Source organism: Arvicanthis niloticus, chromosome 6 (assembly GCF_011762505.2).
Source record: "Arvicanthis niloticus isolate mArvNil1 chromosome 6, mArvNil1.pat.X, whole genome shotgun sequence".
Taxonomy (NCBI): Eukaryota; Metazoa; Chordata; class Mammalia; order Rodentia; family Muridae; genus Arvicanthis; species Arvicanthis niloticus.
Genome location: NC_047663.1, coordinates 28,072,047 through 28,098,067, shown reverse-complemented (window position 1 = coordinate 28,098,067; position 26,021 = coordinate 28,072,047). Strand labels below are relative to the sequence as shown.

Sequence of the window (26,021 nt, the reverse complement as noted above, 5' to 3'; positions counted from 1 at the left end):
GAAAGAAAAGCCACATTTTTGTCTCTGGTCATGCCCACCAGCGCTGCCCCCTTAACCCTTCAGACTTGCAACTTCACCATTAAAGGCATGATGACAATCATTAAACGTTCTATCAGTAGAAAGCATTAGAACTGAAAGAAAATTAAAGCCTCAATTGTTACTTTCATCATTGAGAAATCATAAACATACATTATTATGTGTCATTCTTCACAAGACCTGTTCAAAACTAAGAGATGTAAGGAATGAAATCACATTTCTCTTTAATCCAAAACACAAATGTCCTATTTGTGTATCAGGGAAAATTACATCCCCCCCCCCCAACCTTTGTTTATTTTTGAGACAGTCTCAAGATAATAGTTCTCTGGCTAGCCTGAAATTCACCAAGATCCACCTGCCCCTGCCTCCTCAGTGCTGGCATAATCAATAGGTGTGCATCACCAAGCCCAGCTATTTTTTCCTAACCTTTTTACAAGTTTAGATTGACTGATCCCTGGCTCAGAAGACTGAGGCAGAGGATCTCTTTGCGTTTGAGGCCAGCCCTTACTAGAGCAAGTTCAAGGACACCAGGACTAAACAGAGACCCTGACTGGAAAAACAAATCAATGCTAGGCAGGGATGGTCCAAACCTTTAATTCTAGCACTTGGAGGCAGAGGCAGGAGGATATCATTGTGTTCCAAGGCCAACCTGGTCTTCAGAGTGAGTTCCAGGACAGCCAGGAAAAACACCAAACCAACAAACAAAAAACAAGACAAAACAAAAAAGCAAAGCTTAGGTTGAAGAGTTGAAACAAGTGAAAAAGTAAGTTCACTGTGACAGACCAAAAAACCCAGCAGAAGGTCACGATGTAAGAGTCTACACTAGGGCTGGAGAGATGGCTCAGCGGTTAAGAGCACCACTGACTGCTCTTCCAGAGGTCCTGAGTTCAATTCCCAGCAACCACAGGGTGGCTCACAACCATCTGTAATGGGATCTGCTGCCCTCTTCTGTGTGTCTGAAGACAGCTACAGTGTACTCATATACTTTAATAAATAAATCTTTTTTTTTAAATGAGTCTAGACTATACTGTCTGTACTGTGACAATCGAAAGGACAATGAACATCAGGAGATTCAGATGTTTCAATGAATCGCAAATACATGAATCAATGTAACTAGGAACACCATAAATTATACCCTAAGAACATTTTTGAAGTCAGGTACCACTTCCATACAACTTTAGCCATATACTTTTTTGATGGGTTTTGTTTTTGAGATAGTGTTTTCTCTGTGTAGCCCTAACTGGTGGCCTGGAATTTACAGGGTCATCTGCCTCCCAAGTGTTAGGACTGAAAGCTCCTGTCTCCAGCTACTATCACCACACACTTTTTTAACATAAAGAAACCATGTACCCCACCTTATTTTTCTACATTTCAAAAGAGAAATTGTTACTTTACTCAAACCCTGTGTTTAAAAACAATGCATAATTTACTAAAAAGCCTGTTAGCCAATCGTGGCAAGGGCTGTAATCCCAGCACTCTGAAAGCTGAGTGAGAATTTCAAGTTCAAGAACCACCTGACCAAAGTTGAGGATTTAGCTCAGTGGTAGAGAGCTTGCCTAGCAAGTGCAAGGCCCTGGGCTCGGTCCTCAGCTCTGAAAAAAACAAGAAAGAAAGACAGACAGACAGACAAAACAAAACAAAAAACAAAAACAAACAACACCTGACCTACAAAGTAAAGCACTGCCTCAAAAAAAAAAAAAAAAATCAAAACTTGTGAGCCATTTTCTCATATTTTATTAGCAAGTGATTTAAAACTGTTTAATTATAGCTCCAAGGTAAAATCAAGTGTACCTATCCTCCAGTTCAGATCTAAAACAGTGTGCTCCATGTACAAAACTAGATGAAAAGTACTTGAAATACAGTACAGTATACGCCCGAGGCCAGCTTCACAGACGGTGCAACCTGAGCAGTGCTACAAAAACTAGACTTAGCTTTGCCGATTACCAAAGACCTCGGGTGAGCTGGCTCCGGTCTCACCTGTGACCCTGGAGCTATATTTAACCCTTCTAAGAGAGTAAAAGGATCGAATGAGTTTATGCGAAAACAAAAACCTTGACAACCGCCTATCTGAGGGACTACTGCCATCAAACACGGGTCAAACTGCCAGCAAACCGCAGTGGCAAACACTGTTTACGACAAACTGTACCGAGTTACCCGTTTCAAACGTCTACCTTCCCAAAGGAGTGTCGAAATGGAACCACCCCTAAATAATGCACGACTACGATTTTCTTCCCCACTACTACTGGTCAGAAGTCAAGTCTAAATTTGACGGCTGCACCCAAATAACGGAAGACTTTGCCTTTCGTTTTCATACGGTAAAAACCCGGCGAACCGGTGTGATACAACGAGCCCTTCTTTCCTTTTTCCCGCGTTTCCCGGCCTCACCAAGGTGCTTCTTCTGCCCCGCCAAGTGCAATCCCGGACTTCCTCCCGAGAACAACAAATCACCCTATCCCCGGGGTTCGCGCGGAATCCTCCCTCCAGGGCCACTCTCCCGCCTCCCTCAGCCGTCAGGTGCTTCAGTCTGCGCGACCAGGACCCCAAATCGCACCGCGACCCACCCGGGCCATCCTCGGCCCGCGCCTTCCCTTCCCTTCGGTTCCCCTCCCCCAGGCGCTTGGGCACAGGCCCAAGGCCCACGGGACTTACGCTCTCGTGGTCCCACCGCACGTTGCTGCGCTTCTCATCCGGGGCGAGGTTTCGGTCCCGGCCCATTAACTCATCCAACAATTGCGCGGCAGAAATCATGGTGCTTCCTCCGGGCGGCTGCTCACACCAGCCCTAGCACCCACCAACGAAAAACACCAGCCACTCGGCCGCCGACCTAAACCCCTCGGCCCACTCTCAAGGCGAAAAGCCTCTTCCAAAGAGCAGCCGATAAGACAAAATGGCCGCCGCCCGGGCACCTTCCCAGCATGCCGTGCGCCCGCGGAGACACGCCTAGGCCCGGGCGGCGATGGCGGCGCGGCTTCGCCGGCGAGGGGGCGGGACCTCCGGCCCAGGCGGGGGCAAGCCAGGGCCAGGCGCTGACTCCGCCCCGCCGTGCCTTTCCCCCCCAGCGGAGCCTTAAACATTCTAACGGCCGCGGGTGTCGGCCTTTTTTTTTTTTTTTTTTTTTTTTTTTTTTTTTAACTTGGAGAAACAGCAAGCTAGCTCTGGGGCCTTTGACACTGCCCCGAAATGGAGAAGATGTCCTTTTGTCCACGTGGTGCCCAGGGTGCCATCTTCCAGTGAGAGAAACAAGAGCAAGCTGCGTTCGTGCTCAGACTCCATTTTCCTAGTCGCTGTAGTTACTGCCTCCTCTACCAGGCTTTATTTCTGTCTGCACCCTCCACCCCTCCCCCACCCAGTTCGATGCTGGGGATTGAACCGAGGACCTTAACGCTCTACCAGTGAGCTAAATCCTCAACTCTTCTACCTGCTTTTGTCCGCATTTCCTTGATTTTTAGGGAGGAAAATCGAGGAATAGTCTATATGCGGTGGAGGAATTATGTCGTGATACCTCTCATCCAGGAATTTATCCTCGTTCGTTTTTGTGTCAAGTGTGAGTGTTACTGTGTGTTCAGGGAAACAGAGAAGACCAAAAGTCTAGAGTCCATTACTCAGGAACTATCCACTTTTGTTTGCTTGTTTTGTTTTTTGGGGACAGGGTTTCTTTGTAGCCTTAGCTGTCCTAGAACTCAGGCTGGCCTCGAACTCCCAGAGATTCCCTTGTCTCAGCCTAATGAGCAGCGCTGGGATTAAAGGCTAAAGGCGCGCTGCACCACTGCTCCTCACTCTAAGCTTTTAAAAGGTTAGGAAAATTTAGCCGGGCTTGGTGTTACAGTACACCTTTTATCTGGGAATGCAGAGTCAGGTGGATTTTGGTGAATTCAGGAATTCTACCTGCTTCTGCCTCGTGAGTGCTGGGATTAAAGATTAAAAGTCTCAGCCCTATGTGATGGTGCACCTTTTTATCCCAACACTTGGGGGCAAAGGCAAGTGTATATCTGAGTTCGAGGCCAGCCTGGTCTACAAAGCAAGTTTTTGTATAAGGCCATGGCTGTTATACAGAGAAACCCTATCTCAAAAAGAAAAAGAAAAAAGAATGTCTCATTGGGACCTGAGCTCTCTGTCAGCCTGAAAGCCCCAAGAAGCCTTTTATTTCTGCTTCCCTAGTACTGCAATTATAAACGACTGTTTTACATGTATGTGCAACTCTGGTCTTCGTGCTGAGTGGTGAACTCTCTGGAATTTCTTTAAAAGTATTAATCCCTAGCAACTCAGAGGCAAATTGATCAAGGCCAGCCTGGCTCAAGAACGGAGTTTGAGGCCAGCCAGGACTACATAGTGAGACATTGTCTCTAAAACAAAATACATACTTAGATGGGACTAGTGGAACAAGCTGGTAATCCCCTCACTGGGGAGGCTTGGCCAGAAGGATAATTGTTCCAGACCAGCATGGGTTGCCGTGTGAGTCCCTGTCTAAAACAATTTTTTAAAAATAAAAAACAAAAACCGGGGGCTAGTGAGATGACTAAGCTGAGTGACATCTGTGGACTTGTTTGATGAACCTAACAACAGAGTTTCCATCCTCCAGACTCAAAGAGAAAGGAGAGAACCAACTCATGAAAGTTGTCCTCTGACTTCCACATGCTTATCCACACACACTGACACTGGCACATAAAATAGAATATAATAAAAAAAAAAATTAAGGGCTGGAGAGATGCCTCAGCAGTTACTGTCATTGGCTGCTCTTGCAGAGAACCCTGTTTCAATTCCCAGCAACCACATGGCAGCTCACAGCTGCCTAACTCCACGGTTAGACCCCCTCAGACAGACATTCATGCAGGCAAAACACCAATGCACATAAGTAAATTATATTTTAAAACTTAAGGTTAAAAATTGGAGGCCTAAAGTTGGTGGCTCACACCTTTAATCCTCAGGAGGCAGAGGCAGGCAAATCTCCAGGACAGCCAGGTTACACAGAGAAACCTCAACAAAACTCTTTCTGTTATGTGTCCTCAGTGTTAGTGTGAAGATTAAATGAATTGATACACTCTGTACACTGATGGAGGAGACTCAACAGGGTCTCAATTCCTTTATTAGCAAGAGGGAATGAACCTTTCATTGTCAAAGTGGAGGAGTCAGCTCCTCCCTGTGGAATTGACTGAGGAGTATGACAAAGCTCCAACCAGGCAAGGTGGAAAAAAAAGGCCCCAAGCTCAAGACAGATGATCCTCCTACCTCAGCCTCCCAGTGTGTTAGCATATATTCCCCAAACAGAAATCTGAAGAGTTTATAGCCAAGAAAAGTAAGAAAGTTTTAAAAAAAAAATCATGAAATTGATAACAATGAAGAAAACTGTTAGTCTGGTAGAAGAGGAACTTTTAAAAGTATTCTTTGAGTCTTATGAATGGAAGTTAAACTAGAATGGGTTGGTTGGAAAATTAGAAGCAAATCCAAAAGGCTGAAACACAACACTTGGGAAACTGAGGAAGGATCAGAAATTAAAGGTCATTCTTGGCTACACAGTTAAAGACCAGCCTTGGCAGAATGAGGAAAATCAAGGCTCCCTCCCCTACTCCACTGTAACTTTCCAAGGTCACAAAGGATCTTAAGGTTGAACTTAACACCTTTCAGCCATTATCCATTCTTGAGCCTGTGTGTTACTCATCACTAGTCCCGCCCACTCCATTGCTCTTCCTCCCACCGATTTCTCAGCCTCAAGCTCTTTTGTAACTTTCTCTCCTTTCCCTCATTAGAATTTTGAGAGTTCTTCAGCGTTCTTTCTGGATGTCTTCTCCCAGTACTCACCAATTCCCTTGGGATTATCTCTTCTGTTTTCAAAACCTCAGCTAGCACCTTTTGCTGGTGACTGCTAGATCCCAACCTCCAGCTCAGATCTCCTTTCTGAATTTAGTATTCATGCCTACCCCCTTTACTGGGCCGCTCTACTTATATGAAAGTCAAAAGCAAACAGAAACATAGTACAAAGCAAAACAGAAAAACAGCTTCTTGGGCCAGAAGTATAGCTCCAAGCAGAGAGCTCCCCTGGCGTGTGCAAAGCTATAGTTTGAATCCTCAGCACAGAAAGAGATACATAAAAACAAAACCACACATGGGTCCACTAACAGTTTCCAGAGATAAAAAAGTGAATTCAGGACTAAGGAGATAGCTCAGTCAGTAAGGTGCTTGCCAAGAATGTTTGAGGACCTAAGTTTAGATCCTTAGTTCACTTTTTTTTTTTTTTTTGGAAACAGGGTTTCTCTGTGTAGCCTTTGCTGTGTAGCCAGGCTGGCCTCAAACTCTCTGCCTCCCGTGTGCCGGAATTAAAGGCATGCGCCATCACCATCCCGCTCTTAATTATTTCATTTTTTTTTTCCCCAGCTTATATAGTCTATCATCAAGTGAAGCCAGGACAGGAAGTCAAACAGGGCAGGAACCTAGAGGCAGGGCTGTTGAGCAGGCCCTGGAGAGGGCTGCTTACTGCCTTACTCTTCTGGCTCACATTCGGTTGGTTGCCTTTCTTTCCTTTTTACGTTTTTTTTGTTGTTGTTGTTGTTTTCTTTTCTTTTCTTTTTTCCCCCTTCCCCTTCCTCTCCACCCTGCTAGATCCAGCCCAAAGGTTTTATCTATTTATTTATTATATGTAAGTACACTGTAGCTGTCTTCAGACACCCCACAAGAGGGCATCCCATCAGATCTCATTACGGATGGTTGTGAGCCACCCCGTGGTTGCTAGGATTTGAACTCAGGACCTAAGAGCAGTCAGTGCTCTTAACTACTGAGCCATCTCACCAGTCTTTTGTTTTGTTTTCCATGTGCATGTGTTTTTCCAGCATGTATGCATGTGCACATGTGTATGCTTAAATCTGAAGAAGTCAAAAGAGGGCATCTGATGTCCTGGAACTGGAGTTACATATGGTTGTGAGACACCATGTTGGTCCTAAGAATCAAATCCTGAGTCTTTTTACAAGGGCAACAAGTGCTCTTAACTGTTGGCTCATCTCTCCAGCCCTGATATAATTCTTTTAAGGAAAGAAAATTTAATAAACAAACAAAAAAAACCCTCATGAATTTTGGAGTGCACCTAATTTATGTCATTGCTGCTGCTGTTGACTTTGTTTTTTTACAGTTCTGAGGATGAAACCTGGTTCCTTGTCTGGGTAACTACTCTTCCATTAAGCTATCTCATCAGCCTGCTACAATCTTTTTAAATTGCCTTTTTTTTTTTTTTTTTTTTAAAGACTGCTATTTCTTGTCCCTCAGATTGTGTGAAAAGACCAAGTTTCAATGCCATTCCCATCAGCCTCAGACGGAGTACTATGTTGGATCTGAGAATTAAATTTTAAATTGGGAAAACAAATACAAGCATAAGCTCAAGCAGCGTTCTAATTTGCCACTGCAGTCAATTTAAGTGTTTAGTCAGTTGATATTCATCACTCCTGGTGTGCAGTGTGTACTGTGTGAATTACTGTATCGGAATAAGCAGACATTGCTTTTTCTTAAAGAGTAACAAGACACAGGCATGCTGTGTGCCCTTGGCAGCCCAGAAAAATGGAAATAAAGACTCTATACCTAAATGTATCTCTTCGTGTTTCATCTCCTCTTTGTTCAGGCCCTCCTCCCTGCCTCCCCAGGGCGTTTTCCCTTAATCTTCTCACCCCATCTGCAAAGTTCTCACCAGTGCCACATCAGGGATCTCCCCAAGGCACCTGGGTTCAGCAAAACAGTATTTTTCTGTTTCTCCCATTGGGCAGTAAACAGTGCCAACCAAGGCTCTGAGCCTCATTAACTAGATTGGGCAAGGAGTACTGCACAGGGCTGATTATGACCACACCATAGCTCTACCCTCAGTGTCTAGGATCAGGATCTGGATGACTAAGCACTCCCCCCTCCCCACCCCCGTCTTTTCTTACATGACTATCAGAATAATTAATTATAGTTTATAAGCTATAATGAGTTGCATTTCATAAACTAGAATCAATATTACCTTTCATGAAAGTCAAGTTGGAAGAATTTCTGTCTAAAAACGATAAAGGGTAAAATAAAACAATAACAACTGAAATAAATATTCTAGCTGAATAGTCCCAAGCACTGACAAAAATAAGAAAGAACAGTGTCATCTATCTCTGCAAATAATGGGCATATTATAGTAGGATCGGTTTCAGCCCATTTCCCGTCCTGCTGGGTAAAAATGGGCTCAGATAGAAAAAGAGCTAACCAAACTTGGGGCAGTGGGGGTGGAAACCCACCAATTATTTTTAATGCCTGCTCAACAGCCTGCTCCCTAGGATAAGGCTTTTTTGGCTCTCAAACATGTCGGATCCCTCCGCCCCCCAACTATTCCTGTGTCAGTCCTCCTCGCTGGAGGCTGCCGGGTGGGAGGTCTAAAAATAGCCAATGAATCACAGCAGATAATCCAGTGCAGTGGTTACATAAACAGCCGGCCGGGGCGGCGGGGCCGCGGGTGGGAACGAAAAGTATCTGGGTCAATGTTGTCACACCGAATAGGGTCCCCCGGAGCCGGCCTTCGGAGGCGCGGCGGGGGAGGAGGCCTGGGCCTGCGGGCCGGGAGCAGCTGGGGATCTGCCGGTGGGCGGGCGGGAGCACGAGGCCCCGGGCGGGGCGCGGGCGGAGGCGCGAGTGGGGCGGGCGAGCCCGGAGCTCCCTCCCCATGGCCGGGAGCGGGCCGCGGAGGCGGCGGCGGCGCTGACAGGCTCAGGGCGGGGCGGCCGGGGGCCCGGGGCCCTGGGGAAGATGAGCGCCCTCCTAGAGCAGAAGGAGCAGCAGGAGAGGCTGCGGGAGGCAGCGGCCTTGGGGGACATTCGGGAGGTGCAGAAACTGGTGGAGAGCGGGGTGGATGTGAACTCCCAAAATGAGGTCAACGGCTGGTAAGTGGCGAGCGGGGGAGGCCTAGGGTTCAGGGCTGCTAGCTCGGGGCGTGGAGCAGTCAGCCGTGACCTAGGACGCAGGCTAAGGTGAAACCTGGTGCCTCCGGCCTCTCAGGTTGTGCCCTTTCGAGTCCAGCCCTGACCCCATTGCCTCGTGCAGTCAGGAGCGCATCCTCCCCAAATCATACCTTCTGTGGTTCACCGCGGCCAGCGCCCTCCGGGACACTGGAGCCCACGCCATCCCCCGCGCCCCCTGGCTAACTTGGCCCAAATGGTGATGCTTAGAGGCTTTGATTCTCAGCGACTCTGCTCTGGATTTCATCAAGCTTGAATTATTTTGCCATGGGCGCTTCTGAAGAACACTTCGTGCAGAGATGAAAGCATAAGCAACCGAGCAAATGCCAATCTTAAAAGCAGCACGATTTCTTTAGCCAAAACCAGGAGAAAAGAAACAACTTCAAAACCCTCACCACTTGCATAATAATTTTGCCTCTGTTGTTTCAATCCCACAGTGATTGGCTGTTGCCTACAGCTGCCTGTTGAGGAGAGACTCATTTGTTTGCCCTGTAGAGTGTTTTGTTTTCTTAATACAATTTCCAATGGAGAAATTCACCCAAGGCTTTAGATGCCTGCTTGCAGATTTGCCTCCTTCCCAATACGGAGTCTGTCTCATTGTAGGACGTGAACAAGTCTTTAGTTTCAAGTTACTGAATGTGGCATTTTTTTCCCGAACCTTTTTGACATTTTACATTTAATTTTTACTTTTTTTAATCTAGGTAATGCTTATCTAGCCTCTTTTTGCTAGTTTAAAGTTAAAATGAGTTTTTAAACCCCAACCCTACTCCCCTGTAAACCGACTCTTCATGCAATTTGGAATGGAAAGGGCACTGGAGACCATTTGAATCCCAGAGAGTGTCTTGCCCTGGTTGTACAATTGTCAATATGATAACAGGGTCAGAAATGAGGTTTCCTAATTTCTTAAGAAACCCACCTGATTCCTTTTCCTAAAGAAACTAGATCAGATAGCTGTCCACAGCCAGAAGACAGTGGACACTGATTTGTAGCCTTTTTTTGAAGCGTTTGCAGTCAAAACACTTGTAGTTGCGTTTGCCTTGCCCTGGCATCCAAAAGCTGTGAGTTACTGTTTTGGCACTGGGAGGCAGTGTTTTACAGAATACCCAGCCTGGTCTTGCTGCAGGTTCTGCCTGCCTAGCTGTGTGGTCTTGCCTGAGTTACTCTGTTTTCCAGTTATTTCAGAAGGATTGTTAGTATTTATTGAGATGAAGGATAGTAAGTAGCTACCGTGTACTGAACTTGCTCTGTTGAACAGAAGTGGTTCTAAACACTTAGCATATCTCAGGATCCTCAGGAGACATTGTTATTTTTCTCCATCTTAAAGATGATGAAACTGAGACCCCAGGAAAATTAAGTAAACCACTGAATTTTCAAAATGCTCCTAAATTACTAAATTTGGGATTTAGTAAGTCTACATGAGTGTTAGCCTTGACAGGACTGTTAGAGCTGACAAAGGAATCCAGCATCTGACTCCCTCAGCACAATGCCGGCTGTGTGCTAATATACAGTATATGTCAGGGGAGTTTGAAGTAACATGATGAGGCTTCCTATAGATTTAATTCCAACTCCAATCAATTCAATCCAAGAGTGAATTCCTAGATTCCCTTTATCCTGCCTTATACTCTTAGCCTAATGCTTTCAGTTCTTCTCATCCCGCCCTCTTATATGACCAGACCACAAAGCTTGGCACTATCCCTGGTCCATGTCTTTCCTTCACAAACCACATACCAGTTCTGCCTCTATGTTCAGACAGGATCTGACTACTTCTCACAAGCTCTACACTGTGATACAAAGCCAGCACCGTTTGAGATGCAGGATAGTTCACAGTCTCCTTTCCAGCATCTTTACAGTCTACTTGCTTATACTACAGCCGTACCCTGACCTGGAACAGTTGGATCACCTCACTCAAGTCCTCTAGAGTCTCCCATGTTAACTGTAAGAAGAAGTCAATTTGCACTCTTGCCCTGACTTTGGGCCTCATCTCTTGAGACTTGCTTCCTTGTTCACTTCTTCCCTAGCCTCCTTGCTTTTCCTAGAACAACAGCACATCCCAGATTCTAGACTTTTGCACTTTGCCTTCCCTCTTGTCTAGGAAGCCTTTCTCCTATATACCTCATGGTTTGCTCTCTGTCCTCATTTGGACATGCTAAGGCTTTTCCTTGCCTGACAGTTAAAAATTGCGCAACTCTCCTCCCAACCCTGCCAGTCCCTCATCTCTTACTCTGCTTTATTGTCACACAACACTTAATATCCACCTAGCCCACTATATAATTTGCTTATTTGCTTGCTAATTACCTCAGCTTCATTGACTGTAAAATAAGTGAAGAATGTTCGCAGTAGTAGGTTTTTCTTTGCCCTCCCCCCCCCGCCCCCCTTTACTTTTCTTCTTAGACTTGGCCTTGCTGTGTTGCCTGGGCTGGTCTTAACCCTTGTCTTCAAAGTTACCTTCTTACCTTCTTCCTACCCTGGTCTACTGAGAGCTGAGGCTACAGGCAAATCCCACTGTACCCAGCTCCTCAGGGGATATTTTGAAGATTTAAATAGAGCTTTTAGAACAGTGTCCAAATATGTAAAATATTATGCTTGTGTTAACTATTGTTATTTTCTTATTATTAGGCAACATGTGGAGACATATAAAGTTACCCTGAAAGAGAAAAAAAAAAAAAAAACCCAATTCTTTTCAACATTGAAAAGTAGACTGGTGACTGCTTTCAATTCTTGGTTGCTCAGTAACCACAGTTTCAGCAATGATGAATGATACCCAGTTGATGAATGATGCCCAAAGCCTCTGGTCTAAAACACTTCCCAGCCTTAATGGGATATGCTGACTGCAAATATAAAGTTTAAAGAGTTGAAGTTCAAAAATAGAGTTTCCACATCAATTGTAATCCAACGTCCCCTCTGGCTTTAGAAATAAGTATAATGCTTTATGAAGAAATTACAGATGCTGCCTGGCTGCAATGGTTCTGAGTTATAGCTGCCCATAGTCACCCGGCTCCAGTCTGCAAATGGTGGTTGCTGGGGTGGCCAGGACACTGTGTTCACTTAATCCCATTTACATGGTGGGACTCTAAACCAGTTGTTTTGTCTCAGAGTCTCTCTTACCCACTCACGGTAAATGAACTCTTTCACTCTCTAGTAAAAACTTCTTTCCAAAAGGAGCCTATTTTTTCCTCAGCCTGATCCATGCATTTTTGAGTGCTCACTTAATGTGATTGTTCACTTTTCAAGCCTTTGCCACAGACAGCTCCACACAAACACATTCTGAGCTACAATTTGCTCAAAATCAAGGAAAATTTGGATCCCCCTATGTTAAGCAATGTCCATTTTATCCTAGGTTCACTCATTAAATTATTACTAGATGGTAAGAAGTAAGCACATGAGTTGGATACGTAGCTCAATGGTAGGGTGTTTGCCTAACATGTGGAAGACATCAATTCAATCGATGGAACCACACACATATGCATATACACACAGGCATAGACACAAGTGCGTGTGTACACATACACACACACACACACACACACACACACACCTGTATATGTCAGGTAGATACTTCCTTCTGTTTATTCTCCACTGGGGATGTAGCTCAGTGATCAAGCACTTGCCTAGCATGTGAGGCCCTGGGATGCAGCATCACAAAATGATTTTAAAAGCCTCTTCTCTGTTTTTCTCACATGGGCAGTCTTTTTTTTTTTTTTTTTTTTTTTTTTTTTTTTTTAGTGTCAAAGAGTACACTAAAGGTACCTGGATGGTGAATGATGGTGTAGACTGTCGTTCTGATGGGTTAGTCATTCAGGCTAGCATTCTCTAAGTCATTAATGTCAAAGCAAATTACCTTTTCTTTGAAATCAAATAAATGTTACAGATGGTTTTCCAGTTTGGTGGCCTCTCTGTTGAGCCTCTGCTCTGTTCATTATTTTATCTGGGTTTGGTTGTAAGCTCTGGAGATGCTTGTCTTGTTTAAATTAGAGAGTTGGTGAATGAGGACGTTCAAAATGGGGAAGGAATGAGAAGTGAATGAGCTCATAATGGGAAGGAAGTATTTTCCTTCCATAATACGCACTCTGCTTTGCACCCGAAGATGCAATCTTTTGAGACGGCATGCTTGAGGGATGCTGATTAAATTTCTATACAGTGTTAAAGGAGTAGTCCATTGGACTGTGTAGTACAGCACCTCTGTGTACACAATATTAAATACTTTTGCGAAAGTGAGGCTGTTATGTTAGAAGGGTCTGGTTTTGAACCACTTGGTTGTTCATACCTTCTTTTTCAGCGCCTTGGGAGTAAAATGTTGAGTGCAGTATTTCATTTGAGCAGATGTGGGTATGTTTGTAGCCTTCTGGAGAGATTGAGGACGGCTAGCATTTTGAAAAATGGAGATTTGGAAATCATGTATGTGTGGGTGTATGTGGGAAAAGGGAGTAAGCAGCTAAGATTGATGTAGTTCCCCTGCTGTAGTAATGGCCGACCCGGCAGAGGAGCTGCAGATAGGAGATGGTTATTAGCCTGGCAGTATTTACTCTTTGATTGTCACTTGGTACATATAGTTTTCATAGTTTCTAAAATAGAAGAAGTAACATAGACATATCTTTTAAAGAGCCCAAGATCTAATGGATGTTCCTGATAGAGTAGCATCTGAAAGTGTCATTGCAGTCTGCAGCCAGTAGTCTCTGGAACCTTGGAAATTGAAGCTCCTGGGATAAACTGATGTTTCCTATGGACTAGAAATGACAACTTTCTTTATTTTACAGTGCTAGGATTGAACCCAGGTAGGCTTTGCACATTCTAGGCAAGTACTCAATCATTGAGTTAACAGCTTCAGACTCAAGAATGAAGCTTAACACTAAAAGTTAAGAATATTAGAATATGATTACTGATGGGGGTCTTACTATAGAACTCTCTCTGGCCTGGAACTCATTCTGTATATCAGGCTGCCCTTAAATTCACAGATTTCCACTTGCTCTTGCCCCCCAAGTGCTGGGATTAAAGGTGTACACCACCATGCCTGGCTATGTTCATGTATTGATCACCTACTCTGAAATGAAAAGTCAAATTGCTGGCCTGGCTTCTGGCTCCTGCTGAAGTCTAACATGCTTTTGTGTATGTATTTACTGATGTTTACCATTTGAAATCTCGAATCACTTTTTTCTAGTCATTCTCTCTCCTTTCTTTGGGACAGGACCTGTTTGCATTGGGCATGTAAACGCAACCATGGACAGGTGGTGTCCTACTTGCTACAATCAGGAGCCGACAGAGAGATTCTTACAACAAAAGGAGAAATGCCAGTACAATTAACATCAAGGAGAGAAATCAGGAAGATTATGGGAGGTGAGTCTGTTTGGGGAGCCTTTAAGATATGCTATAATTGGCCACATTGATATTGATCAGATAATTGGTCCTAATTTTTTATAAATTAATTACTATGCCAAGGTTGTGATTGCATTTTTTTCTAGGAGGCCAATATTATATGGTATTTTTTTTTTAATTTGTAAAATTGACAATAGAAAAATGGTAGTCAAAAGCCTAATGAAATGTTCTTTCTCTTCTGACCTGAAGAGGTAGTCAATCCTGACCAAAGTGTGGGTCACATCTCAGGTGACAATACTACCTTCCACCATGTTCCTTTATTTAGTAAATTTTATGTTCTGTATTTTTCTATTTTCAAGTGGAAGAAGCTGATGATGATGACGAGATCCCCCAGCTGAAGAAGGAGTCAGAAATGCCCTTTGTTCCCAACTATCTGGCTAACCCAGCCTTCCCTTTTATCTATACCCCTGCAGCAGAAGACTCCACCCAGTTGCAGAATGGGGGCCCCTCCCCACCTCCAGTGTCACCCCCTGCAGATAGCTCACCTCCATTGCATCCCCCCACAGACCCCCCTTTGCTAGGGGCCTTTCCTAGGGACCACACCTCTTTGGCACTGGTCCAGAATGGTGATATTTCTGCCCCCTCTGCCATACTTAGAACACCAGAAAGCACAAAACCTGGTCCTGTCTGTCAGCCACCAGTGAGTCAGAACCGCTCCCTGTTCTCTGTCCCATCCAAGCCACCGGTGTCTCTGGAGCCTCAAAATGGAACATATCCAGGACCAGCGCCAGCATTCCAGCCATTTTTCTTCACTGGAGCATTTCCATTTAATATGCAAGGTAACAGCATACAGCCTCTGCAGCAGGAGAGTGATATTTATTTGTTTACTTAGTTGGGGTATACTTACAAAATTAGGGGAAAGTTCCAAGACCTGTCTAATGAAGGAACTCTTTATACTCAAGTTCAAAAGCTATATACTTTTTACCTTAAAACATGAAAGTATTATTCCTTTTCTATCATTCCTAGGAACAAGAATTTTCTCTTATATAACTATAGTACAAGTATTAAATTTAGGAAATGCAGTTTTGATTTAATACTAATCTAAACTGATAGTCCATATTTAAATTCCACCAGTTGTCTTAATAATAGCTATTGTACTTAGGTATTATGCAATTTTATTATTCTTTAATCTGAAACATTCTCCATCTCTTTATACACATACATGTGCTCTTCTCTCCTTCTCTCCCTTTCCTCCCTCTCTCCCTCTCTCCTTCCCTCCTCCCTCTCTCTCTCTCTCTCTCTCTCTATCTCTCTCGTTTTGTTGAGACAGGGTTTCTCTGTGTAGCCCTGGCTGTCCTGGAACTTACTTTGTTCACCAGGCTGGCCTTGAACTCAGAGATTTGCCTACCTGTGCCTCTCAAGTGTAATTTATTATTTATTTATTATTTATCTATTTTATATTATTGTTTATTTTATTATTTATATTATTTTAAAAGGAAGATTTATTCAGGCCAGGCTTGGTGGCATATGCCTTTAATCCTAGTACTTTAATCCGAGTGAGGCAAAGACAGGCAGATCTCAGTGACTTCACTGAACCGTCAGTAGATCAGTGTCCTAGAAGTGAGGTCCAGGACATCCAGGGCTGTCACACAGAGAAACTCTGTCCTGAAAAACAAACAAACAAGCAAAACAAGCAAAAAGACAAAACCAGAAGAAATAGAAAAAAAAAAGTATTATGGGTCTTGGCAGTTTTAGACTACTGCTGCTTTTGCAGAGGACTCTGGTTTCATTCTCTGTATCTGCACTCACAACTGTCTGTAACTTCAGTTCCAGGAGGTCCAATGCCCTCTTCTGCACTGAATACACATTACACACACACACACACACACATAGGCATAGCACATATAAAATAATTTTGAAAACAGAATTAATTTAAATTTTTTCTTATATATAGGAGTGTTTGGCCTTTGTGTATGTCATGAATATGCAAACTCAGAGGCTGAAGCGGGTATCAGATCTCCTGGAACAGGAGATGTAGGCAGTGTGATCCATGGTATGGGTACTGGGAACTAAATTCTGGTCCTCTGGAAAAACAGCAAGTGTTCTTAAAAGTCGAGAGGCATCTCTCTAGGCCCATCTTTTCCCCTGTCATCCTTGACCTCTATAGTTTTGAGGGGTTCAGAGCAGTTATTTGGTGACATATGGCTTACTGGCATTCTCTGTTTATTACTTGGTGTTATGCTATAAAAAAGAACTTTGAGGGGCTGGAGAGATAGTTTAGTGGTTAAGAGGACTGGCTGCTCTTCTAGAAGACCTGAGTTCAATTTCCTGCACCCACATGGCAGCTCACAATGTTACGTAATTCCACTCCGGGGGAATAAAATAAAATAAAAACAAATGTCAGTAGAGAAGGACTTTCCTTCTCATTTATCACTGTGTGAACGTACGATCCTTTCTTTTTGGGTTTTTCATTTTTCCTTTTGGGTGTTTTGCCTGCATGTATGTCTGTATGCCATATATATGTCTGGTGTCCTCAGAGGCCAGAAGACGGCATTGGATCTCCTGGAATGAATTACAGACAGTTGTGAACCACCCTGTGGATTCTGGGAATTGAACCTAGGTCTCCAGGAAGATCGACCAGTGTTCTTAACTGCTGAGCAGTCTCACCAGCCTGGACTCATGATTCATATTACACTCAGTGTGTTGTAATTTGATGCAGTCATCCTTTTGATATTCAGATTATTCCTGATTTAGCCTGTGGGAACCCCTTTCAGCTAGTTCTGTCCTGTGGGCACATCCCCCTTATTCTAGTGCAACAAGATGGTCCTCATTTATAGTGTCATTTCCCCAGGCCAGCACTACAATCACCATTTCTCCTGGGAGTTGTGGGGGTTTTGTTGGGGGAGGGTAGAAAATTAGATTTAGAAGCCAGGATGTGGGCACGAGGTGTCATCATTGTTATAGGTGTGACAGTTCTAGGCTTAAGTAGAGACTAAGAGAAGGGAAAAGGAGGGTCGTGGAGAGGGAACAGGACAGGAGAAGAGGCAAGTATTTGTATACATATGTCTGCATGTATATAAATCTATTATTCATATACACTCATATGTATATTTCTTTGTGTGTATGTGTTTGTTTGGGGGCAGAATCTTATTATGTCCCTGCCTGGTCCAAGGCTCACTATATAGAATAAACTAGTATTGAATTCATAGAGATCTGCTTGCTTCTACCTCCCAAATGCTAGGATTAAAGAGTATACCACCATGCCTGGCTGTCAGTATCACTTTGAGAACATTAAAAACCAGATGTTCATACAGACAGTTCTAATTCCAGTAAAATCCATAGAGTTTAGTATATACTTACTTTTAATTTTTCTTTATAGTTAACTTACTTTCTAGTTTTGAAAACCTAGTACTATACCTGCTAGTATTGGTGACCCATGCGATCCTGTGAGGAGTCCATACTTCAAGAGCAAGACAGAATTACCAAATATATGTAAATAGGTGCCTCAAATCATCTTGACTCCTGGGTTTGGAATATGAGGGCAAATCACTTTTAACTCGAATTTATGAATAGTAAGTGGTGTTATCTGCTCCCAAGCAAGAACTACTCACTTATTAAGGAGCAATATGTCAAGTCAGGCTTAAATGCAACTATTTGTTGTTCCTTTGCTTTTTTGTTTTGATTTGGTGATTTATTTGTTTGTTTGTTTTGTTTTTGTTGATTTGGATATGTATCCTAATCTGGCCTAGAACTCACTCTGTAGACCAAGTTGGCCTGGAACTCACAGAGATCTGCTTGCTTCTACCTCCTGACTTACAAAGATGAATTGGTTTAGTGTTTTGAGACAGTGTCTCATTATGTAGTCCAGGATATCCTAAAACCTCTGGTCCTTCTCTCCACCTCCTGTTGCTGGGATTGTAAGTGTGAGTTGCAATCCATGTCTGCCTTCTTTACTCTCTGTATTTCAAGGAGTGTTATTTAGTTCCTATAACTTTAGATACGTAACTGTTGGATCCTGTCAGTTCTTCATGTAGCATGTCTTGCCTTTGCCATCTTTTTAACTCTCGTCTTTTCTCCTCATGTGTAACTGGTACTCAGAGATGAGTGACACTGGATAGCACCTGCACCTTTGTGCTTGGGGAACCAGAGCAGAGAAGACAGTGCAGGAAACTGCCCCAGCAGAGCCACAGAAGGCTATAAACAAACCCTGATTGGACTAGGTTTTCTAGTGAGTGCTGCAGACCTTAAATCACAGCTCTATGCTGCATTACCATTTCTCTTTCACTTTTTCTAGAGCTGGTACTCAAGGTGAGGATTCAGAATCCATCTCTTCGTGAAAATGATTTCATTGAAATTGAACTGGATCGACAGGAACTCACCTACCAAGAACTGCTCAGAGTGAGTTGCTGTGAGCTGGGTGTTAATCCAGACCAAGTGGAAAAGATAAGAAAGTTACCCAACACACTGTTAAGAAAGGTAAGGAAAGTCTATTCAGTATGAGTGATTGCTGTTTACATCTCAAACGCAGCTAACTTCTTCCTTGGTTATTGAGTCATAGCTTAGGGGGAAGCCAGTAAACAGGACTAAGGAGAGCCGAGGCTATGGCTCAGGTTAAAGCATGCGCTTGTTATGTGCAAGGCTCTGAGCTCCAGCTCCAGCCTAACTAATCCGTAAGCTTTCTTTCCCTTCATCTGAGTCCACAGAGAGGCCCCCAGTTTTATTTATTTATTTTGAGACAGAGTCTTGATGTGTAGCCTTAGCTTGATTTGTTGTGTGTCCCAGGCCAGCCTCGGATTTATGGCAGTCCTCTTGCCTCTGCTTCTTGCCTGCTCAGATTAAAGGTGTGAACTATCATACACTGGCACTTTTGAAGGTTGGAAGATAGCAGGATGTTGCATGGACCTGTTTCAGTTGTTCCCATAGTGACCTGTGGGGCTTGCCTTATGCCATATGATGATATGTGGCCCACCTGGCATCTTTGTGATGCTCCAGCCAGCTATGGGCTCTCCAGCATCAAGCGTCTGGCTTCTCTAGGTTCCTGAGGAAACCTGACACTCACCTGCCTGTCCCTGTAGGGCATTCTTATCCTGCAGCAGAGACTGTTAGAACTTTTTCCATCTTGTCCAGGTTAAATGTAGGGCTAATCACTACTTAGCTGTCGCAGGGATTTGATTTTTCTTCTAGATTAAAGATGAACCAAGACCCTGGAATTGATACAACCAACTAAGCATAGACGCAAGCTGCTGCTATTACTTTGTTGCCTTGGGCTGGCAAGATGGCTCAGTGGGTAAAGGCACCTGCTGCCAAGTCTGAGGACCTGAGTTCTGTCCCAGGGCCCCACATGGTAGAAGAAGAGAACCAATTCCTACAGGTTGCCCTCTGATCTCCACATGTGCATTATGACACAAATGTGTACACACAAAATAAACAAATGTAATAAAAGAGTTAACTAAATGGAAGGAAAATTTTAATCCATTGCCCTGTTTTGTTTTAGGACAAAGATGTTGCTCGACTACAGGACTTCCAGGAGCTGGAGCTGGTTCTGATGATCAGTGAGAATAATTTCCTGTTCAGAAATGCTGCATCCACACTGACTGAGAGGCCTTGCTACAACCGGAGAGCTTCAAAACTGACATACTAATGTAGCAGGGACTTTATCACTGAGTATTGTGACAGTACGTGTCACCTCTGGGCCAAAGGACAAGCCATTGATCCCAAAGCCTCGGATGCCCACCAGGGCCCCTGGTGCCACTGCATAGTGTTCACTAACATCCTGCCTCAGCAGGCAGGAACCCTGACCCCCCAGCAGCGGTGCCACTCTTCCAAGCCTCTTGGTGCACAATAAACCTACTGCTGAACCTTTGAACAGCTGGAAAGTAGTCTTGAGAGGCAGAAGCTGGAGGTACGAGAGCCAGTGTTTAATGTGCAGAATCTAGAGAGTTGTCGACGCAGAAACTGAGAGTGCAGACCTATTTCTAGCCACTCCTGTTGACAGTGCGCCTGAAGGGCCGGGCGCGCTTCTCTTGATGTTGCATGCTCATGACACTCATGAAATTTTGAACTGACTAGGGAGGTAGACTGGGGAAAGCAAGCAAGCACAGGTACAGGACAAAGGGATTCTGGTGTGACCTGTGGCTGTGAGGTCCTATATAGCATATTTATAAATGTTACTCAGGTTTAAAGTATTTAAAAATATAGTTACCTAATTGTAAATAGGCTGTTAACCAAAAGAGCTTCCCCTCCTCCAGTTTTCTTTTACAACCACTCATGACTGCGGTGTCTCTACAGTCACCTTCGCATCTCCTCCCCTCCATAGTCACTAGAGGGCTCTCTAATGCTTTCTAAAGGAGCCACCACCCCGCTCTGAGGCGGCTCCTGTCACCCTGTTTAATTGCGCCATTCAAGAAGAGCACAAGCGCTGCTGGAGCAACCAGGCGTCCACCACTCTCACTCCCACCAGGACAGGACAAGAGCAGCTCTGGAGCCTGGGTTTGGTGCCGTTTTAAAGGTTATGGTGGGAAACTGAACTAAAGGAGTTAGCATCTTTATTTTTGTATCAAAGATAAAGGTTATTTTGGAAATTATTAGGGTTTTTACATAACTCTGAAATCTGTTGCTTTTGTAAACAAATTGTTCAATCTTAGGAATTCCCCGTTTACCTCCACAGTCAGTTGTGAGGGCCTGATTAGACTCTGGAGCGTGGTGTACGAATCTTCTCCAAGAGTTCATTCTCGAGTCTTCCCTCCTCAGCATCGTCAAAGATGAAAAGCCTCCATTTGCTGAACTTTAGATAGGACCTGGCCCACAGAGGAGCAGGAGAGCAGGGCAGGAGCAGCTGCTGACAGGATCCCTGCTGTCTTAAGCTTTTTCCCCATAGTGCCTATAGTTTCCAAAGAAACTTAACTTCCTGGGTATTAACTTAATTTTATTAGAACACTGCGGTTGACTGAAAACATGCAGATGTACTGGAAGAGAACCTTGTGCTGAGGTAATGGCCTCCCACTGCCGCCGAGTGCTGAAATGAGCTTGACGTGTTCCTCAAAGCCAGTGTCATGGGGTCACTGTGGGGTGACTGCATGGTACCCGCCCCTGGTACGGCTGGTGACTTCCCTTGTAGAGTGTTTGCATAGCAGAGTGGCGGCTGCTCATCACCCCGTTCCCAAGTGCTTTAATGAAGAAACCTCCCTTGTGTTTCAACCAATCAGAAACTACTTTATCTAAATGTACTAACCTTTTTTTTTCCTAATTTGCTTTGAAAAAGTTTAGTAATTCAATTAAGTGTGACTCCATCTTAGAAGAAATAAACTCAGTATTAATTCATGTCTAAATTACTGGGGTTCAGACTCCTTCAACCATCCTAGTTGATTAGAGATTCTGAGAAGCAGTGGGATCTGGCTGGGAGGTGGGCTACAGAGGAACAAGCGAGCACTTCAGATTGACCAAAGGTCATGGTGTTCCACATGGCTCTGCCCAGTGTTCTGTCCTTTGTTACAGTCCTTTGGGGCCAGTGTCTCAGGCAGTGGGATGAAACTGCATGGTTGCTCTGAGGTGAGTTCTGAGTCTTAATCTATGCATTCAGAGAAATATTTTTATATGTGTTGTGTAATTTATAACAAGGGATTTTCTTTTAAGCTTTGTTAACTGAATGCACCTCTCCTCCTCCACTGCATATTTAAAGCATGTGTTCACACTGTGTAAACATTCACAGAAGACTTCCTCGTGTGTTGTTGACTCTTTAAACATAACAGGTATTATTAAAATTAAATGTTAACTGACCAAGCCCATTTTCTCTCATGTTGCCCTGGTACACAGTACTGGTCTTCTAATCATAGAGGGTCCAGATTGTCGTGACATCCCATGGGGCTGGCGCTGTGGGGGAAAAAGAGGACCAGCTCCCCAGCTGAGCGTCTGCCACCCCACTGCTGCCTCTGTTCTGGCAGCACTCATGCCCTGTTGTGTCGCTGTCTCACCCTGTGGGTAGCATCTGGAGATGGATTCTGTGTGACGTCTTCCCTCCCAGTTCACAGCAGTCACTTGGTTTCCCCAGAGTCGCTGAGCCAGCTAGATAGAGGCCATCCCCTATTAACCACAGTTTTTGATTATCCTATTTACTTGACAAAACCGAGCCTCCCCTTGGGGCTGTCAGCACCTGTCATGGCCTCAATGAGTTCAGAAGCAAACTCCCAAGACAGGAGAGGAAGCACAGCCTCACACCTTCAGGTCTTTAGCTGGGAAGGATGCTGAATGAATCTCCTGTTTGGTTTAGGCCTCCTAGCACCTCACAAAGCAGACGTCATGCCAAATTGGCCTAATAAATCAGAGCACAGCAGAGACCTTTTCTTAGCACCAAGGAGAAGCAGAATAATTTGGGCATTTGTGCTCTCATACTTGCTCTATCAGAAGGATGGAAGTCGCCTTCCATACACTCATAAACATCCTGGGCAGAAATAGCCTGCCCCCACCCCCCCAAAAAGTGATTAACCTTTAACAAATGGTCTTGCAGCATAGGCCAATCCGGAGCATATAGAAAAAGCAGATCAAAGGCGCCATCTCCTTGGTGACTGCCAAGCACTTAGTGTGGGGAAAGAAAAATAGCCACCACTTGCAGACAGTCACTTCTCACCAACAGTAAGGGTACAGATGAGGGTGAGCTTGAAGGCTGAGGAGGTGACAGAAAGGTTCTTCTCAAGTGCAGTCCTTGGACCAGATGGACTGTGCAGAAAAGTCTTTTGTTGTCTTGTTCAAAATGGCTCCCAGGCCTGAGGAGGCAGGGACTTAGGATACTTTTGGCCTTCCTGCTCACCAGCTTGGCCGGAGAAGAAGGAAAGACCAATGATCTCCCTAGTGAACAGGCATCTAACGGAGCCAGGAGGGAGAGCTCACATTCACTCCAGCCCCCGGTGAGTGTGCTCAGCAGCTCTTCCACGAGGCCCGGGTCTCACTCCGGTCAAGTTCCAGAACCTTCATTTTCCTACCTTCTCATGGCATCTGCCCTGTCTGTATAGTGGAAAGCACTGTAATTTTGCTGTGAATTTTGGCTATGAAGATGGTATTTACAGCCAAAGGTTTTGGGTCTGAAGGTTTCGGATAACTGCAGCCACACAGAAGTATAGGAGGGCCTTGGCATGCCCTGGTTCTTCACGAAGGTTCTGACCCCCAGACTTTGCAAACAGGCAGAAGAAGGTAACATGTGGTCCAAATGCTGTTGACTACAGCTTTATTTCATCAGTGGATTCAGACAGCACCATTACAGGGACTCTGTTCCCAGGACAGACTGACCTAGCAGTTCCTGGTCCAGGAAGAGAAAGGTTCATTTAAAGAAAAAAAAAAAAAAAAAGAATTGGAAAATGTGAATATGTAGAGACAGGAACAAGGTCTCTTAAAAACTGCAGTACTGGAATAATGGTAGACTAGAACCAAGAGACCCAGGCACGGGTCGGAACTTGGCTTTGAACTGGTGTGATCTCCAACTCACGTCCTCATTCCACTGTTAAGTGTGGCTAATCTGTGAGGCAATTTGCAGAATTTAAAAAAAAAAAAAAAAAAAAAAAAAAAGGACTCAAAATGTCCCCACTCATTGCCATCAAGTCCACTCTGCAGATACTTGCTGTCAATTCAGACTAGGAAGAAACCCTTGGAATGCGTATTCTAGGCGAGTCCTGCATCCTTGGCCATCCCATAGAAGATGCCTCCAGCTGCAATGAGGTTGACTGGAGAATCAAATTCAGCTACTACTCCTTTGTCCAAGACCAGGACCCTAGCCAAAATAAAGAAAAAGTAGTCAAGTCTCCTAGCCCTGGAGGCCTGCCCTGCCCTTTGGGTACTGCTCAGGCTCCTCAGTGACATGGCGGCCCACCCACTTCAGTCAACCTACTCAGCCCAACTGATAGGCCCCGTATGCACACTTGCAAGGCTGGTTATTTTCGCTATTTTGTTAGCTCAGTGCACGAAGAGGTTTCTGGGATCAAACACAAAGTCCTATTCATCTCTGCCAGTCTGGGCTTAGAAAGCCTTCCCTAATGAGCCGAGCCTCTTGCTGGGGTCGCAGGGCTTCAGCAGGCTGTGTGCAGGGAGCCACAGACTTGCACGCTGGGTCCTGTGTACATCTATCTGCTTTGTGCCAGCTCACAAAGGCACACGGCAGGAAACCAGGCTGCAGACAGGCCAACGCTGCAATCCCGGGACTTGGGTTGCTGCTGCTGCTGCTGCTGCTGCTGCTGCTGCATGAATCAACTGCCCCACCCCAGACAAGCCTGAACCTGGAGTTAGAGTCTCCTAGCAACCACACACAGGATGCACCTGGCATAAGACCATAGGCAGCTGCACCAGGGTAAGGTGGGAGGGGTAGCCCCCCCCACCCCAAGCCTGGAGAGAGACTCTCCTTTAGTGAGACAAGCAGGTTACTTTCTGAACCCCACCTGCTGGGCTCCTAGATCTCTGTGCTGGGAAGGAGTGACCATTACTTCCTGGCCACTGTAAACTTGCCCAGGAGGCTGTGTCATCCAAACTCAGTCTCTAATAGCTTCTCCTGGCCCTTAACATGAAGAACAATGGAATCTGCATGATCTTCAAGTTAGCTTTTTGGACCTGTTCCTCTCTCTGACTCTGACCTCCAGCCTCAGTGCTCCCTGCCTTGGGGGCTATGCTGCCTTCAGTTCTGAGGTATACAGCCCCCCTCCCTTCCTCATTCCCCTCTCACTCCTTTCTTATCCTTTGGGTCTAGCTGACACACTTTCTTAGCAGAGAGGGTCTTGCTAGCTTGTGTAGACTGACTCTTCTGCCTGCATACAGGGACCCCTGCTTCCTTCCCGTGGGCTCTAATTGCAGGCTCTGTCACCTGACTCATAATTTCAGCCTGCTCTTTTAGAAGGTGTGACCTCCCAACCCCCATGATGGGGCCCATGCCTCCCACCCGAGGGCTGCTGGGGAATGAGTCTGTCTGGCCTCCGGATGCAGAGCCCAGCGCTTCCAGCTACTGGCACTCTGCTCCCAGTGGGGTTCTGAGTGGGAGTGGAGGATAGTCATGGAGGGATGGGTCAGACACAGGAAAGCATCAGGCATGCACGCACGTGCACACACACACACACACACACACACACACACACCCAGAAGATCCTGCTGGCTGCATGGGGAGACTTCCAAGAGAAAGCATAACCCATCACCCTGCCCAAGGAAGCCAAGAGATTCTGAGAGCAATCCTTGGAGTGCTAGGGAGAATCACAATAAAGGGCTTTAAGGGGGCTAGGGAGCAAAGTGACATTTCTCAGCATTGCCCTCATTATTAAACAGCACTACATCAACTCCTTAACAGCAGTTCTGAGAGATCTGGAGCAGGCCCAGAGAAGCTTCGCAAGTTGCCCGTAGTCACACAGCAATCGGGCTCTGTGCTCTGGCTCAGACACAAAGCCTTCCCCCACAAGCATCAGCTCTTTCTGGCACTGTTAGGGTCTAGTCACCAGGGATGGGACTCAGGAACCTGTCATGTACCTCCCAAGCAGCTTTACATACCCCCTGTGGCCTGCTGTACTTCCCTGTCCCAGGCGGGAGTCGTGAAGTACGTAGGGCAGGCGAGGTGATGGACAAGCAAACACTCTCTCAACAAGCTTGGAAGTGACATGAGGGGCCATTCTCATCCCCTTACCCATCAACAGTAAGGAGCACTGGCTCCTCTATGGTGGTCTGCGCGGTTTCCAGTGTCTAGGGAGCCTGGTGCACCGTTCCTCA

At 45.1% G+C, this 26,021-nt stretch overlaps 3 protein-coding genes across 7 annotated transcripts in view; 1 reads left to right on the top strand and 2 right to left on the bottom strand.

The window, feature by feature from the left end:
* The window catches only part of Luc7l3 (LUC7 like 3 pre-mRNA splicing factor), a 335,229-nt gene extending 332,256 nt beyond the window's left edge, over positions 1-2,973 (bottom strand). For 3 of the 5 annotated variants that reach the window (XM_034505320.2, XM_034505321.2, XM_076935996.1), the window contains exon 1: positions 2,686-2,971. In XM_034505320.2, coding sequence (XP_034361211.1) covers positions 2,686-2,784 — 99 coding nt within the window. In that variant the 5' untranslated portion in view covers positions 2,785-2,971. Of the gene's footprint in view, positions 1-2,685 lie in introns of all 5 variants that reach the window. The other 2 variants (XM_076935995.1, XM_034505322.2) reach the window with 2 other exon arrangements.
* A 5,609-nt stretch (positions 2,974-8,582) lies between these two features.
* On the top strand, positions 8,583-22,072 carry Ankrd40 (ankyrin repeat domain 40). The gene is made up of 5 exons (XM_034505319.2): positions 8,583-8,912; positions 14,170-14,318; positions 14,657-15,136; positions 18,592-18,773; positions 19,792-22,072. The coding sequence occupies exons 1-5, from the start codon at positions 8,779-8,781 to the stop codon at positions 19,936-19,938; spliced, it is 1,092 nt and encodes a 363-aa protein (XP_034361210.1). The 5' UTR covers positions 8,583-8,778; the 3' UTR covers positions 19,939-22,072.
* Positions 20,826-26,021, bottom strand: part of Abcc3 (ATP binding cassette subfamily C member 3) — a 50,831-nt gene continuing 45,635 nt past the window's right edge. The window contains exon 31 of the mRNA XM_034505317.2: positions 20,826-24,054. Within this exon, the coding sequence (XP_034361208.1) occupies positions 23,946-24,054 (109 nt within the window). The 3' untranslated portion in view covers positions 20,826-23,945. The remainder of the gene's footprint in view (positions 24,055-26,021) is intronic.

Bases quoted from the DNA above. Each gene is read 5' to 3' on its own strand.
- Ankrd40 (XM_034505319.2), top strand. From the start codon at position 8,779: ATGAGCGCCCTCCTAGAGCAGAAGGAGCAGCAGGAGAGGCTGCGGGAG. The intron at 8,913-14,169 runs GTAAGTGGCGAG...TCTTTGGGACAG, and splicing joins CAAAATGAGGTCAACGGCTG to GACCTGTTTGCATTGGGCAT. The intron at 15,137-18,591 runs GTAACAGCATAC...CACTTTTTCTAG, and splicing joins ATTTCCATTTAATATGCAAG to AGCTGGTACTCAAGGTGAGG.